This window comes from Pyrgilauda ruficollis, unplaced genomic scaffold (assembly GCF_017590135.1).
Source record: "Pyrgilauda ruficollis isolate IOZ18807 unplaced genomic scaffold, ASM1759013v1 scaffold22, whole genome shotgun sequence".
In the NCBI taxonomy this organism is placed as follows: Eukaryota; Metazoa; Chordata; class Aves; order Passeriformes; family Passeridae; genus Pyrgilauda; species Pyrgilauda ruficollis.
In genome coordinates, this window is record NW_024521428.1 from 6,287,796 (window position 1) to 6,304,073 (window position 16,278).

The 16,278-nt window shown below is 39.3% G+C and overlaps 1 protein-coding gene across 2 annotated transcripts in view; it reads right to left on the minus strand.

The window, feature by feature from the left end:
- Nucleotides 1–6,088: 6,088 nt before the first annotated feature.
- Nucleotides 6,089–16,278, minus strand: part of HERC2 (HECT and RLD domain containing E3 ubiquitin protein ligase 2) — a 102,918-nt gene continuing 92,728 nt past the window's right edge. For both annotated transcript variants that reach the window (XM_041468549.1, XM_041468548.1), the window contains exons 87-93: nucleotides 12,562–12,703; nucleotides 11,613–11,807; nucleotides 11,403–11,515; nucleotides 10,330–10,520; nucleotides 8,505–8,610; nucleotides 7,749–7,961; nucleotides 6,089–7,089 (exon numbers count right to left, since the gene is read on the minus strand). In XM_041468549.1, the coding sequence (XP_041324483.1) occupies nucleotides 6,817–7,089; nucleotides 7,749–7,961; nucleotides 8,505–8,610; nucleotides 10,330–10,520; nucleotides 11,403–11,515; nucleotides 11,613–11,807; nucleotides 12,562–12,703 (1,233 nt within the window). In that variant the 3' untranslated portion in view covers nucleotides 6,089–6,816. The remainder of the gene's footprint in view (nucleotides 7,090–7,748; nucleotides 7,962–8,504; nucleotides 8,611–10,329; nucleotides 10,521–11,402; nucleotides 11,516–11,612; nucleotides 11,808–12,561; nucleotides 12,704–16,278) is intronic.

Below are 16,278 nucleotides of genomic sequence, written 5' to 3' on the forward strand. Positions count from 1 at the left end.
CACAGACACTGACCAGGCTTCAGTCTGTGGTACTTATGACCAGAGTTACCCATGTAGGGCACCGCCTTTGGAATTTTTCAGTTTGGAACAAAGGAGTTGAAGACCCTCAACTATTCCAGCAGCTGATGCCATGGCTCCACTTGTGCCAGCAGCTAGCACCACCTTTCCCACACAGATCTCAGTGGTGGCTGGCATTCAGTCCTTGTGACTGAGTGTACACATGGGATAGAGAGTGCAGTCATGGCAGAGGGAGATTGCTAAAATATTTAATAAGAAGATGTAAGAAGACAGGACAAACTGCAGTGAAATTATTTTTGCCTTCAGTCCTGGTTTTGCCTCTCAGTCTGGATTCCACCAAAAATATTGCCTTGTTGCGCTGCATTATGTCAGTACTGGGTTGATAGGTGTTTCCAAGATGGTCTTGCTTGGTCTCAGGCAGTTTGCAGTGTGGATAAAATACCCGTGTATAGGGGAGGACAAGCCCGTGGGAGATTTTCAAGCTTCCTGTGTGGTTAAGGCACAGGACCAGGAGTCAGGAGATCAAAGTTCCTATCTTGAACAGAAAAGTTATTTCATCACATAGGCTGTGTTGATGAAAATTATCTCTACACACAATTCTTTGACTCAGCCAAGGCTTCATTCTTGCCAGGCAGTATCACCTTCTCATCCCTTACGGAGTAGTAACAGTTGCTGCTAAGGCCTCACAGGAGATGGTAAAACTGTTCTGTGACAATTCTGGAAGATTCTCTTATTTTATGGTCTCAAAACAACTCTGAGACAGTAGCATTTGCAGGAACAATCAGTGCCTCCTTTACCCATCAGAGCCTGGATTCCCTTCTGCTGCTTTTGGGAAAGAGGTGTATTGAAACTACTGAGCACTCATTTACTGACATGGCTGGTATTGTGGTCATTTCAGGAGTTTTCAGTAACTTGTCTGTCGCCTGATGAAGACAGCAGCTCCTAATAACATCATAACCATGGTGCTGCTGGGTTAGGAGGGTTTGCAAAGTATCTGCTCTGGGCTAAGCAACCACTAGCCTGAAAAGCCTATTTGGGAATGACAGTCTGCTCTGAGAAGGGGCTGTACTGTGTAGGGATGCGATTTTGGCATGACAGAGGTCTTTCATCTGGTGAGCTATCCATGCCATGAAGTGACATGATGCTTTCCTGCCACTGAGGTGGACTTTGCCAGCATTGAGCAGTCCTCAGCACCCTGTGTGATCAGATCCACCCTTCAGAGATACAGACATGTGCGTGCAGCTGAGAAATGCAAAGTTGGCCAAGATCCCTGGAGGTCAATGCCTGGTGATGTTTCAAGCTGTTTTCCTTTCAGTAGGGCTTTTTGGTCTGATGGCGTTAACATCAGTAGAAAGTAAAGGTCAGAAACAAAAAACTGTCAAGTTTTTTTGAAAGTGTCTTGTGAAACATACCTCCTCTGTCCAAGTCCAATGTGGAGACAAGGATTTATGGTGAGACGTTCTTACCGGTGAGCTTACGGGAGTCACCTCTTCTTTAAAGAATCTGGGAAAAAAAATTCTTCTCACCAGTTTGGCAAATGGTGAGGTAGAGATGTTTCTGCTCAAAAAAACTGACACAATGGATTTTGTAAAACAGAGTGGGACATATTAAGTAATATTTAATAATGTTATGACTTTCCTAGCAGAATCATATATGAAATAGGTGTGAATCGTTAATTATCATAATGCATCACTATTAATTATACACATATTTTGAAAAAAATGGTAGAGGAATATGTAACTTTGAAGGGAGGGAAAAGCCTTGTTAACCACAATCGAACTTTACTGAAAAATCATGGCAGTTAAATAACTCCTTTTATGGGAAATTGAGAAAACTTCCCAGTTTAAGCAAATTTGTTTCACCTCTGCTAGAAACATTATTCTCTGCTCTGTCTCACTCACAGAAATAATGGCTCCATAACGCCATTCAAGACTAAGATTTGCCTCTGCATGGACACCAGTGTAACAGTCCTGGAGTAATTACTTATCTTGCCCTAGTCCAGACAAGTGCAGAATGGGAAAGTGGAGAGGGGCTGTATGTGGTTACTCTGGAATACATGTGGACCACCAGCATAGGCGCAGTGAGATGCAGAATTTGAAGCCATTCAGGATTTGTTTCTCTATGTAAATAAGAGATCCACACAGATAAACGTTTATCTTTGTAATTGCCTCAGCTGATTTATGATTAATCAATGGACAAGGGATGACTTCTGGACATGAAGCTCCCCTTGTGAAATAAGTACTGTGTCATGCTTCTTTTGACGTATGTGCTCGTGCACAAAAGGGCGTTTGCTCTTGTATCTTCTTACACAGAGAGTCACGTAGTGATCCTTCCACTACATTACTACAGGAAGGTAGACCTTCCTGTATCACCTGGACACTGCTGTCCTGCCCTTGTGCCCCTGAAGCAAGGTATAACTGTCCAGCAGCTCCCTGGCCTGTGAAGATGGGCAGCATTTGGCCTGTGGAGCAGCTACATAGCCAGGGGCTATGGCCAGGAGCAGTAGGAGTGTCAGGCAGGCACTGAATGCCACCTTTCAGACCCCAGAGCTGAAAGGGTACTGTTGTTATCTGCATTCCTTCCTGACCACATCCCATGACCTGTTGCGTGGAGCCTTTCAGATTACATCCAGGCACAGCCAACAGGGCTGGGATGTGCATCTGTGTCCTTGCCAGCAGCACACTGTGAGTAAAGATCAAAAGTTCGTGAATGCTTTGCTTTCCCTGTGGCCATCCCTGAGCAGTGCAATTACAATCTCAGAATGATATAAAACACTCAGAGACCTCCAACAGCAGCAGAGTGCAGGATAGATTTAATATCACTAGGGACAGAATGAACCATTAGCTCTGTATTAGCCTCACCCTGAAAACAAAAGTCATGGGGTTGGCTGCCAGAGTTTTCTTCTCCTTTTCCTTGCTACACCCCTGCCTGGAGGGGTTGCTTTTTCCCATGTTCTCTGGAAAGGTGAATCTTTCATTTAAGTTTGCTGGCTCATAGAATGGTTTGGGTTGGAAGGGATGTTAAAGATCATCTAGCTCCATACTCAAGCAGAGACAAACGTTCCTCAAGTAACCACCTCAAGTATATGTATCAGTGCATGCAGTCTGGGGAACAAACACAAGGAATTAGGGCTCTGCACCCAGTCAGAAATTTATGATGTCACAGAAATAATGGAAACATGGTACGACAGCTCACATGGCTGTAGGATCACACTGGATGGGTATAGGCTAGAGGAAAAGGGGATGAATACCCACTGAGAACTACAAGGGCATTCCCAGGGTTTGCAGAGCTGCAGTTAATAAAACAAAAGCTCAGCTTGAACTGAAATTGGCCAAAGATGCAAAAAAAAAAAAAAAAAAAGTAAAACACAAAAAAGGTTTCTTCAGATATGTAAACAGCCAGTAAAAACAAAAGGAAAACATGGACTTACTGTGCAACAGGAAAGGTGAATTAGTCACCAGCAATGCTTAAAAGGCAGAAGTTCTCAACACTTTCTTCACCTTGGTCTTTACCAGTACTGTTGAGCCTCTGGCCTTTGGAACAAAAATCCAGGTTGGTGCAAACCTAGACTCACCATCAGTGAAGAAGAAGCTGGTATGTGAACTGTTGCAGGAGCTCAGCCCCTACAAAGTGATGGGCCCTGACATTATCCACCTGAGAGTATTTAAGAGAGCTGGCTGACATCATTTTGGGTGCATTTTCCACAACCTGTGGAGAACTGTGGAGATCAGGAGATATGCCAGAAGGCAGCAAGAAAGGTAATGTGACCCCCATCTAAAAGAAGGTTTTAAAGGATGATCCAGGAATTTACAGGCTCATGAGTCTTACTTAAGTCCCTGGGAAAATTATGGAACAAATCCTCCTGGGAGGCTATCACAAGTCAGATGAAGCCCATGACTGGGAAAAGGGAGCAGGGATTTATGAAGGGCAAATTCATGCTCACCTTTTATGACATGTTCACTGGCTTGGTTGCTGTGTGGCAAGTGGTGGACATTGCCTACTCAATACGAATGAACAGGGTGCTGCTGCAGCAAAGAAACCCAACCAGATACTGGGTTACATCAAGATGAAATCACCAGCACTGATAAAAATAGTCTTTATCCCACTTGGCACTTGTGAGGCCACACCTGGAATACTGTGCTCTTTTGGTTCCTACTGTACAAAAATGTGGACAGGCTGCAGAGGACCCAGAGAAGGATCACAAAGAAGACCAGAGGATTGGAAGGCCTGTCATGTGAGGAAAGGCTGTAAGAACTGGGTTTGTTCAGCCTTGAGACCTTATCCACATGTTTCCAGTACATAAAGGGTGCTTACAAAGATAGAGACGCCTTTTTTACAAGGAGTGTCCTGGAAAAGAAAAGGGATAATGGTACAAATTACTCTTGAGGAAATGATTATTAGACAGAAGAGAAAAAATTTTCACAGAATAATCTCACCAGGGAGGTGGCAGATTTCCCCAACATGACACTTTTAAGATTCAGCTGGACAGAATGCTGAACTGTCTGGTCTAAATTGTGCTTTTGCCAGTAAAGGTTAGAACAGATAACTCTTGAGGTCCCTTCCAACCTGATAATCTATGAAATGCTGTAAGTCAGGCCACAGGTCACAAGCATCACACTGTAGAAGTTGCCTGCCACTCTTATGTTAGGATGGGAAAGCAAAGAAGGAGGCCTAAGAAACTTCTTTTACACTTCAATGCAACTGCATGCAACAATGCAACGTTTAGTGCAACAATGCATTCCTTACCTTAAGCATACTTCCTTTTTGCTTTTCTTGGATAGAAGACCCTGACATTGGTTTTCTTTCCTATAAGCAAGTTATAAACTCCATGTTACAGTAGTCCATATGCTTCTGAAATGGGGCTTGAAATTCAAGAATGACAATCTAACTTGGTCAAAGACCTTGTACTGAGATTTGGGCATGACTCATTCATCCCCTCTCCTGAAAAGCTGACTACAGAATCTCTTTGATTGGGTTGGATGCCTACAGGGCTCCGGTGTTAGCATGACGAGGGGCAGCAGACAACCACATGAGCACTTCTGTACTACTTCTTCACTCCTTACCCTGAGGAGAAATGAAATTCAGCAGAAAAGATAAAAAAGATTTCTTGAAGATTTTTCAGTTTTGCATCTTAAAGACTCAAAAAGACAGAGCATTTTTCACCAGCAGACTGTGAAAATTTGGAGGACCAAGCACAGGCCTGACTTCTGGAACCTCTGATGAGACAGAAAATCAGGAAAGGGGCATTTATTGCAAGATCTTTAGCACTAAACAGAGGACTCTAAAGATAACTTATTTCAAACCACTGACATCTGACTTCCAGTAGTTTCACCACTATACTGAAATATCAAGTGTGTCTCATGAAAACTTAGTTCATGATCACAGTTAACATTTAATCTAGTTGGAACAGAAGTCAAATGCACACACTAAAAAAGAATGAATCCACTCATAATTGTAAAATTTTAAATTGTAAAATGTTGAATACTCACATATACCTATCTTAATAATTACAGAAGCAATGGTATGACATTGCCTACTAATAGATTTTAAAGTAAAATATTAGTGCTTTGGCACAATTAATCTTATTCACCTGTTTTGAAAAACGAGTGCATAAACTGTGTGGTCAGGAATGGGTCATGATCTGTGTCCTGTGCCAACGTGTCATGACCAGGCCTTGTAAGGTGACTGAATTTCCTCAGTGATACAATGCTACACCAGTGTCATCAGAGTCCTGTCCTCATCTTCAGGTACTTCATGACAGCCCTCCCATACACTTCCTCCAATTTTTTACCCCAAGTGTCCAAGAATAAATTCACCATTACTGACAAGAGCGGCCCAGCGGCCCTAGGAATAACTGCATAAACAAGGTGCACCTAATCACTACAATTATCATGTTATCTGGACTTGCTCAAGTTTACTGTAGCTCACAAAATCTCTCTGGCAATGCACCTGCTATTGGTGGAGCAGCTTGGTCAAAAGCTGTACATTGCAGAAACACTTGGTAGCAGAGCTGTTTCAATGTTCATCCCATATCCGACATGCATTACCACGAAAAAACACATCCTGGTTCTTAATGTGGCAGAACTTTTATTTAGAGGGAAATTATAACTTTTGCATTTACATGGCACCAATTATATACAGTACACTTTCCATGATAAGAATTATGATGCTGTTCACAGAAAGGTATCAAATTTGAGATAAATAACGCATAAGCTAAAATATACAAACCAGGGGTGGAGGTGAAACTATTGGCCATTTTTAATTATCTATAGAGGAATTTCAAGGAATAATGTTTATTCAATGTTCAAAAACTTTTAACAAACTTCTAGTAAAGTTAATTGAAATATTTATAATACTATTCCGTCGTTGCACAGTATTTCCAATATACAATCAAGAAGATGCACAGAACACAACACTTAATATGAAAAAAACCTATTGCACCCACAATTTAAAGGTTTCATTGCCTTTTGGATGCTGCACTACCATATTTATATAAACATTTACAACACTTCAGTAAACACAAAGGTTCTAAATGTAGTGCAGCATTATGGGGGGCCATTTTCAGCTCTTAAAATAAATGTTAAATGCCCATATACTGTGCCATTTATTTTAAGCTGATGGATTAAGCTGTAATCCTTAAGTCCTACTGTGAGTAGCACACACACTTTCCCCATGTTCAGAAGATTACCATCCCTCTGACTATATAGTCTTTATTCTGAAACCTAAACTGTCCTTGGCTTCATTGTCATTTTGGCATTTTGCCTCAGTGCTTTTAACAACTATTCCTTATATTACTTTTCAATGGCCTGTTAAGTAGTCCTGTGTAGAATCCGAAGCAAAAGAATCTGCATCTTCATTATCAGAGTCGTCACTGCTGTCATCAGCCGCCGGCTCTCCCGTCAGCGCTATGCGGGCATAGTCATCGGTGTCTATGGACTTGCAGAAGTGAATGGCATACTTCAGCTTTTCCTCCAGGACCTGCTTACAGGAATACCTGGGCAGCTTCAGCAGAAAGAAGCATGTGTATGACTCAGGAAGGAAGTGGTCTGGAGGATTGTATTTATCCAATACCTGTTAACAAAAAAAAGAAAAAAAGCACGTTATTTTTGATTTCTGTTCACTGTCCAAAACACAAATCAGTATCAAAATAACAACTTGCACCTTGTTATATTTTTGATTCTGATGCTGAAGTTTCTTAACAGAACCATGAAGAGGCCAAATCCATTTTCCCTCCACTAAATCAATAAATAAAACCATTTATAAACCCCAATACATAAAAACAGACATTTATGAGCTGCTTTGATTATGAATATGTGGTTGGGAGCAGTCTAAAAAAGATGCTATTACTTCAGATGGTATCAAAAAATGATTTGAAGATTGTGTGGTTTTAATTTAGCTGAAATTATTAACTGAACCAAATGAAATGCTAAATAAATGCTAGCAAAAGCAGTTGCCTGAGAGTGGAAAACTATCAAAATTCACAGAAACCAATGGCTGGGAAATTAAAGGCATATCCACTTGTCCAAGTCAAGAGACAAGAATAGTTCTATACGTTATATAACTGTCACAGGCATTATTCAACTGTTGCACTGTTGCATCTACAATGTAAAACTGCAGAACAGTTTAATGAAACCAGGCCTTTGTTATGTCATGCTGCAAATTCTCCACTACCAGCTTTTTAAGATGCCCCCAAGTTTCCCAAACCCACACAATAACAATACCTGAATTACCTGAATAACGAAGTCCCTCCCCCTGAAGTCTGCAATAGTCCTGGGCAGCCTTGTTCTGCCCCACACAAAACGCAGGAAGAGAGATCGCTCTGTGTTGGAGAAGGACTCCATCACTTCCCAGAACCACTGTATCAAGGAAGCAGTTGGCTCAATGCCTTTGTAAGTTGCTACAGATTTCAGGAGATGAAGTGGGATATCTGGGCTTCCACATACCTGAAAAATGAAATACAGTGATAGGCTACACAAGTCCAATCAAATCAATTACAGGTGATTTGTTCCCTCCCTTCCTTTAAAATATTTAATCAGCTTTTACACTAACAAAGGGAGCATTCAGATCTTTGAGATGCCATGCATAGTCTCCTAGTACAATAGTACAAAATATACATCTTCCCTTGAGGCGACAGTAATGAACTTTTTCATACTCCTGAATTTAGGACAAGTATCTCCAATTTACTTTTTAGATCACTGGAATGAAATCACTGGCATGTGAGGTTTTTTTGGTTTTGCTTGTTTGTTTCTTCCTGAAATAATTACAATGAATTATATGACTGCTCAGCTATGACAAAATAATTTTACTAGCACCAAGAGGGCAATTAAACATTTTCTGGTCTTCCCTTGAACTGATGTTTTCAACCACACAGCAATCATTAAATGCTGTAAACAGCATTTAATGTGGGTTTTGTATTAGTAAAGCAAATGAATGAATAATTTCACTCCAAGTTAATCTGACAGAAGTAACAAAGCAGAAATTGATACCATAGTTTCCAGTTCATATCCTGTAAAGAGTGAAAGTAGAGGAACTGGAACAACACGGGCCATCCCCTCACGAACTGCTGCAACTTGCTCATCAAATTCGTGAAGCCTGTAAATAAAGATTTTCAAAGTTTCTGTGAATGTAATTTCTAGCAATTATTTATAGCAATTACTGTGTTACCAAAGCAATTTAAACCATTCTCCTCAAATGTCCAGCTATGTACCAAAGAACATTAACAAGCATTTTTTACAAGATACTTGATTTACTACACCAATTCCTATTGCACAGCAAGCTCAACGTGGAGGAGATATCTCCCAATGTTTTAGATATTTTATTTCCAGTATTATTCATGTGCTATGCTGGGCAACAACAAAACAATATCCCATTTGGAAACAATATGCTCTTGGAAAAAGAGTGGCTGCATCTTGAAACTCTAACTTCAAACATTCTCCGTACAAAACAGATATTATAGTTTAAAAAAAAGAGGGTCTGAACTAAAATAGGATGTCTGACAGCAGGTTGTTGTTTTTTTTTAAGACAGGCACAGATAAGTAACAATTTTCTACCTCTGATGCCACACACGATTTGTGTCTGGCTTATTTTTTTTCCCTGTCAAATAATTTCCGAGATGTTTTACAGAGCCCTCCAGAGCAGAGACATCTCTTCAAAGGGCTGTCCTCAGGCTAGTCATCACCAAACAAAGATGCCAGGACAAGTTTGGTCTGTTGCATCCGCTTTGCAACATGGATTCTATTCAGGTGCTAGTTTTCCCTCTCAAGGGCTTCATATAGTTAAAAAACTTGATACTTAACCTTTAAATGTTTCTCCACAAGGCCTTTTAACTGTAAAATGCTTTAGAAATGCTCATGTCCTCTGAGGACCGCCAGAATTGGCAAGAGAGCAAAGACATTTCTTCAAAGGAATATCAGCTCCAAATGAAACCTCTCTCTTTACTGTCAGAAACAGATCTAAGTATTGGTTCACAACCACTTACAGTGGGGAAAAAAAAGAAAAATTAAGGCTGTAATTCATAATGGTTGGCAGACACTGGAACTACAAACTAATAAGCAAGTATATAAGACTGTGATGATACAGTCTTGCTCAAGCACTCTCTAAAGAAGAGGAATACGGTGGATTGAATAAAACAAGCCTGAACCAGTTTCTTATCTAAATTACCTAAATTTACATATTTCAGTAGGCACTAGGCTCACTGCTTCAGAGACAAGATGCTTATGATTGTTTCTGAGATGTACTCATCTAGATTAGCTACCTGGCCACATAAGCAACCAAAGGCCAGTCTTCTCAAACACTGAGCAGTTATTTCCCACTGATTTCTGTGGGGTGCTCAGCTTGTGGCTCCCAGGGGTGTGCATCAGTGTCTCCTACCCAAGGAATGAACATTTTGGTTTGCACATTTCAACTTGGCGTAAGAATTCAGCTGATACTGCTCTGGACTGCAGCTGATGATATGCAAAGGTACGAGTGCAGCAGTACTAGATCTAAGCTCTCTTCACGAAGAGCTTACTGATCAAGCCTCTTACTTTAGCCCACAGGAAGAATTAGATGCCTAGGACATTACTCCACCATTAAAATTGACTGCCAAAACTGCTTGGTCAGGACAAATCTAGAGGCACACCCATCATTTATTAAGATTTTTCTCCTTGGATACAATAAGTGAAATCAGAAAATCAACACTGTAATCACAAGAAAATATTAATATACTTGTATGTAACAGGCTAAAGTAGCATATTGTTTAAAAGCTGATACATATTTCTAAAAATAAAATGCATATTCATATCTGTAATTGTAATGATTTATTCAACAAACCTGTAGTTTATTGCCAGCCTCACATATTCTGCTCTGTTATCCAGTGTAATATGGGTGTACTTGGAACTCAGCTGAATATCTTGACCACTTGCATTAGGCACAGTGAATGGGAGGCTCATAGCTTCAAATTCTTCTGAAGTAGCTTCATTGTCTCGAATGTACATAAGCCCAGGAATAAAATCTTTATCAACCTTTGAAAGTAAGACACCCGAGTTAAAGCCAGTTTACCAGCACTGTATAACAGCATCTCTTGCATGCCAAAAGCAGTGCATCACGTGTCACCTACCAAAAGCTTTGACCAATGTCTGACCACAATTCATCTAACTTGAATTCAAAGCCATAAAATGGCCTAGTACTTTACATAAAGCTTCATTATGTTGGATGTGGGAGAGTGCACCTATTCTAGATGCCAATCTTTTTGGAGGACATTTGCCAAGAAACTGTATCATGTAAGAAAAGGGATTTAAAGCTTGAAAGCATAATCATCCCTACCAGCACTGGATTTGGTACAAAAGGAATCCCCTCAGTGACAAGTAAATGACTCAGTGCTTTTATAGGAAGTACATTTCTACATGACAGTATTTGAGAAGGAACTTTTCTTCATAAAGAAGACTTAAGTTTTATGTCGCATTCACTGAGCCTGGTAAACAGAAATTGAAAGCTTGTGAAATTCAGTATGTGAGCACAAACTAGTGACAGTATGAGCTTTCTTTTACTTCAAAACAGTGCAAGCACATACCCTCAAATCACTTATCGCAACTGGGTACAGCAGACAGTAAGAGCTACTGGGAAGTAGGAACTGAACCACAAAGACTGTCTAGTCAAACCCATACCAAGATTTGAGAACGCTCTAGAATTCAAACAGATTATTTAACTACTCTTGAACAACTTAAATTTAGGGTTTTAACAGTCAGTACAAATCATCCCATCATCCTTCTGTAGTGGCTCAAAATATAAAAGGCCAATCAAAATACAAGGACATAAAAAGCAGGGAAACCAATCACTTGGGAAATTTATGCCAGAGTCTGCTTGTCTTCTCTAAGTTATATACCACCCAGGAACTTCCTTCTCACCTCACTGAGATCAGCAATTGTTAGGTTCATTCCTGCAAGCTGTTTCCACACTGGCTCAGCCAGGTTGAGGCTCAGGGGGCTGCCAGTCCGGATGGCAATACCCAAAAGTACACCTGTAAGTTTAAATATAGTCCATTGCTTTAGTTAGATTCCCAGTATTCTGACTACACATAAAGCACACAGAATGCCACAAAGCTGCTAAGAAATTACCAAGAAAGCGAAACATGTTCATATGCAGGAGTGACTTGGCAGCAGGATTTAGCAGGAAACAATCTCTGTTTGCTCCAGATTCATCTCTTCCATTTGGCGTCACAATTAACAGAGGGGTCAGCCCATTCTGAAGTTCTTCACACATTTCTGCTATTGATTCACTATAACCTCCACCACAATCATCCACAGATTCACCTTGGAGAAGAAAAAAGACTCAAAATTAAATATTCTTAAAAAAATAACTGAAGTATTGAAATAAACTGTATTTCCTCTCTGGAGATAATTGAGTAAACAAAAGTTTACTAAAAGCTGAAGTGTTGTATCCCTTCATATGAAAACCCTAGAAGTCTGTCTCTGTATTTGAATGTTTCCAGTTCATTGCCAAACGTATCATTTAGATTATATGACATATCACAATGCCAAAAATACTATTTTAACAGAGTTCAAAAAATATTTTGTGCCGTATGCTAATCACAATAAAATACAACAGAAACAGAAAAGGAATAGTATTGCTTTTATAGGTATGTTTTATTTGGCCCATACACAATAGATAAAATGGCTCTTCAATCTAAAATATTTTTTATTAAAAATCAGAGTGATAGGTGAATTGTAAAAACTACACTACCAGTAAAACTAGCTAGCCAGGATTATTTGCCAATTCAGACAGCTGAAAAACTAGGTTTATGTTTTGCAGAAGATTTGTTGTAAGCAGAAGAGCTGCTCAAGAACCTGAAGAGAATTACAGACATGCTTCCATTAATCTTGAGGGGTTTTATAAAATCATTTTGAAGTTTTTTTACTTCCCAGCATTTTAAGCACCTTCCTCTGCCCACACACACAGTTTTTCTGGATCTCTTCCCTCCTTCCTTCAGGTTCTCCAAAAGAGTAAATCCCAAAAAAACTGTAAAGTGCAAAGGAGGAAGGTGTGGAGTGTTGAGAATTTCCTTACCAACAAATTTGACTTTCCAAACACGATGAGGAAGCAGAAGGCTGTCAGGGCTAAAGGAGCTCATTTTCGCACACATCTGTCCAAACACCGACTTTGTACCATCAGGTCCAGCCAGTCCTCCTTTACTCCTGGAACGTTTTACCTATTGAGTAAGCACATCATAAAAGTCACTGTAAGATGTATTTCAGCTGGCATCACTGTGCAGATAAATAAGGAATTTTCAGTTCCCCCAACCACCAACACCTTATCTTCAATTTCCAAGCGTTCTTTGTTCATTTGTCATTAATCAGCACTATATCTGTTCAGCTTTAAAGGAAAATGGAAAGACAGAAGGATAGCAAAAATGAAGTCTGATTATAAAGACCTCTCTTGTTTCTAAAGAAGCAGCTCATGACTTGGCTAATTAAGTTTTTCTGATTTCAGTCCATTTAGTTAATTCATCCTATCTCTACTCATAGATTCTATTGACAAATCTGGGTAAGTTTTCATACATGATACAGATTAGAGGCTGTGTTGTTGGCCAGAAAACTGAATGTGTTATTCTTATATTCATTAATAGTAATGACTAAATATGCATCTATGATACTTACTAGGAGCCTCTAAAAGAGAGTAAATACTACCAAAATACATCTGCATATGGATACACAAATAATATTTTCTTAGGCACCTACAGAAAAAGTGTATTTTAATGTTTGATGAACATCCCTAAGATTGGCATGCAAGTGAATTCTCATGGATTTTGTGCAAGAGATGCACACAAAGAGGGTAAGAATACAAAAAGTGTTTCACCAGTATAGAGAGAAAAGAAATGGAAAGTGAACAGAGAGCTGAAGAAACATAAGGCTTTTTTTCCCCCCTGCCTGGTGTTCTGCAATTTATCTTCTCAACCTGTCCTGACTGCAAATGGACTCCTACGTGGACACAGACCATCAGTATCTGTGAGACCATTCATTCAGAAATAGCTGAAACTTATGCCACTATATTTAGTCACACTACAAGCTACAGTGTATCTCAAAATCCAGTTGTTCTCATGCTGGCTATTTCTGATGGCTCTGGATGAAACAACCACCAGATTTCTTTCAGGTTTTAGTGAAAGGCTGATACACCCAGATCCTCCTCATATGTAAGATGCTCTCTGTCAACACAAGCTGGTTTTAATTCAATGGATTTCTGTGAAATTTGTATGCCCAAGAAGTTTTAAATTTAAAAACTTTTTATTAATCTTAAGCAGCTTGAAAAATACATCCTATGAGACTCTCTTCAACCCAGAAGAATTCTCTCCCAGAAGCTGGGAGAAATCTAGTACACAAAGCCATGCACTCAGACACTAACAAAAAAGGTTTACAAAAAGATGACAGCTTCTGAGTTGAAATCATATAAGAAAGAGAAATATATGTTAAGACAGATCTATGAAGGAAACACAATGCAAAGATGTCACAGAATCACCAGAAGAGGTAAAAAAGTATCACTGTAATCATTCTAAAAGCACAGAGTTCTCACTTGCACCCTGAGTTTCAGTTTTCTATGCTCAAACTTAAATGCTACAGAATAAATAAGAGTATAAAAACATGAAGAGTAGAGAAAAGACAATTCTACACAAGCAGACAAAAAAACCTTGGTCTGATCAGTGTAGGAAAATGAAGGCTGTCGTGAAATGAATGTTCACAAATGTACACGCAAAAAGAACAAATCATTAATTCATTCATATGCTGTGCCTACTTTAAGATCAGACCATTTTTACTTATCATGTTAATGAGATTCCTATAACCCACATTTAATAAGAAGTCCTTGTAAGGAGGAATAAACTAGTTTTAAAGTGATACTTCATACATCCATACATATCACATTCCTCCCTTCAGAGTAAAGAACATTAAACCAGGAGATTTTTGCCATATTACATTTATGAAAGTAGACATTCTCCCTAATAACTGAAATCTGCATCCTTTTGAGAAGGGAGAAATTCCTTTTCACTGCTGTGCAAAGACGTGTTTTAACACAGCATTATGAAAGTATCTGCTTGGAGGTCAGAACGTACTGTCCATTTGACACTGCATGAACTACACCACAACTTAAACACTAGGAAAATCTGATCTGCAAGTAAGAGGGTCAGTAAGTAAACCTGAGCACTGCAACCTGTCTGCTCATTTAACTGTTAGCTCACTTCTGGCTTTGTTTTTGACCATTTATATTACACCTTTCCAGAACAGGGCCCGGGTGCTGTTTTGAAACATTTTACTTCATGACTATTCCCAAAATGTACTATGGATAAACCTGCATGAAATTTGGTTTCTTCTGCCCTATGCAGTCCTCCAACAGCATCCCATACTGCCTCTGTACATCCAAGCTTGCCTTCATGCTACAGCTCAAAGCATAAAATACCTACACTCCATTTTATGCTATAGAAACACCAGGGTGGCACACAGCTGAGTTACAGTACAGCCACCACGTTGTTTCTCACATACCCTGAGCAGAAAAACTACAGAAAACCACCATGCCCCACCATTACAAGGCTCCCAACAGAAAAGAGCCAGGGCCAAGAAGTATGTAAGGTGAAGATCATCTACCCCAAAGAAATCTGGTCCCTGTAACACTGGATCCCAGGATAAGGGAGTGTTGCTTTGCTTGTGTTTACACTACTGTTATGTTCAGTTCTGGTACTTCCAAAGAAGCAACTAAACAGCAAGGGACGCTGAGGAAGTATTGTAAAAGACAAGTCAATACCTGGAAAACAAGTTTAAATTAAAAACTCATCTGGTTTTTTTTTTTACACCAAGGAAGATGAAGTGAAATGACTGCACCACATAATCAATAAACTGCAAAGAGTCTTCTGAAAGCCAAGGGGTCTTAAAGCTCAGCTGCACTTTAACTTACAACTGCAAGGAAGATTTAACACTGACATTTAGCTTTTTTTGAGAAGCAAAGCAGCCTTGAACCTTCAATTAAAGGATCAAACAGTTTCAGAATCCACATTTTCATTCTGAGCAAAAGCTAACTCAAGAATTGTAAGCCATATTAAGCCATATTTGGTACTGTGTAATCAGGGCACATTACGAACATGACCTTTTTTAGTCTTCATTTGGCTAAACTGACAGAGTTAGTTACAGCAGTGTTTTATTTTCCCTAGAAGCTATGAAGAAGGGAAGCTGCCAATGCTTTTCTAGGGTTCAAGACAGATTTAAATAATAAACTGAAATACAAGGGAAAGCCTATCTCAATTAATGAAGGAGGACACTAGGAAACTATCCCACAACCTACTCATCACTAGTTTCCTGTTTAAAATACCAGCAATATTTACTGGACTTTCTGAATTCACACACTTATAAAGTAATTAAAAAATCTCTGCTACTCTATTCAGCTTCCCAACTAACACCATTAGACTCAATAAGTAAAAACCTAGTGATTCTATGATTCTAATAAACTAGAACAACACAGTCACAGAACATTAGGCACAAGAAATTTAACATGTCCACAGAAAATTGTAAAGAAGTAGAAAGAGGGTCCAGCCAAAACAGGATGTATTTCTGTTCACTAACAAAAAATAACAAGTTAAAGTTTTCACATTTTCTACACTCTAACCTCACAAATGGTAATGGCTTTGCATATTAAGGGAAAAAAAAAAAAGAAAAAGAAAAAAGAACCCACCACAACAGGAAAGAAATGCATGCAGACTTTAAGATCAGGCTGCAGTCCATTTAAATGAAAACAGTGTTTTACTAT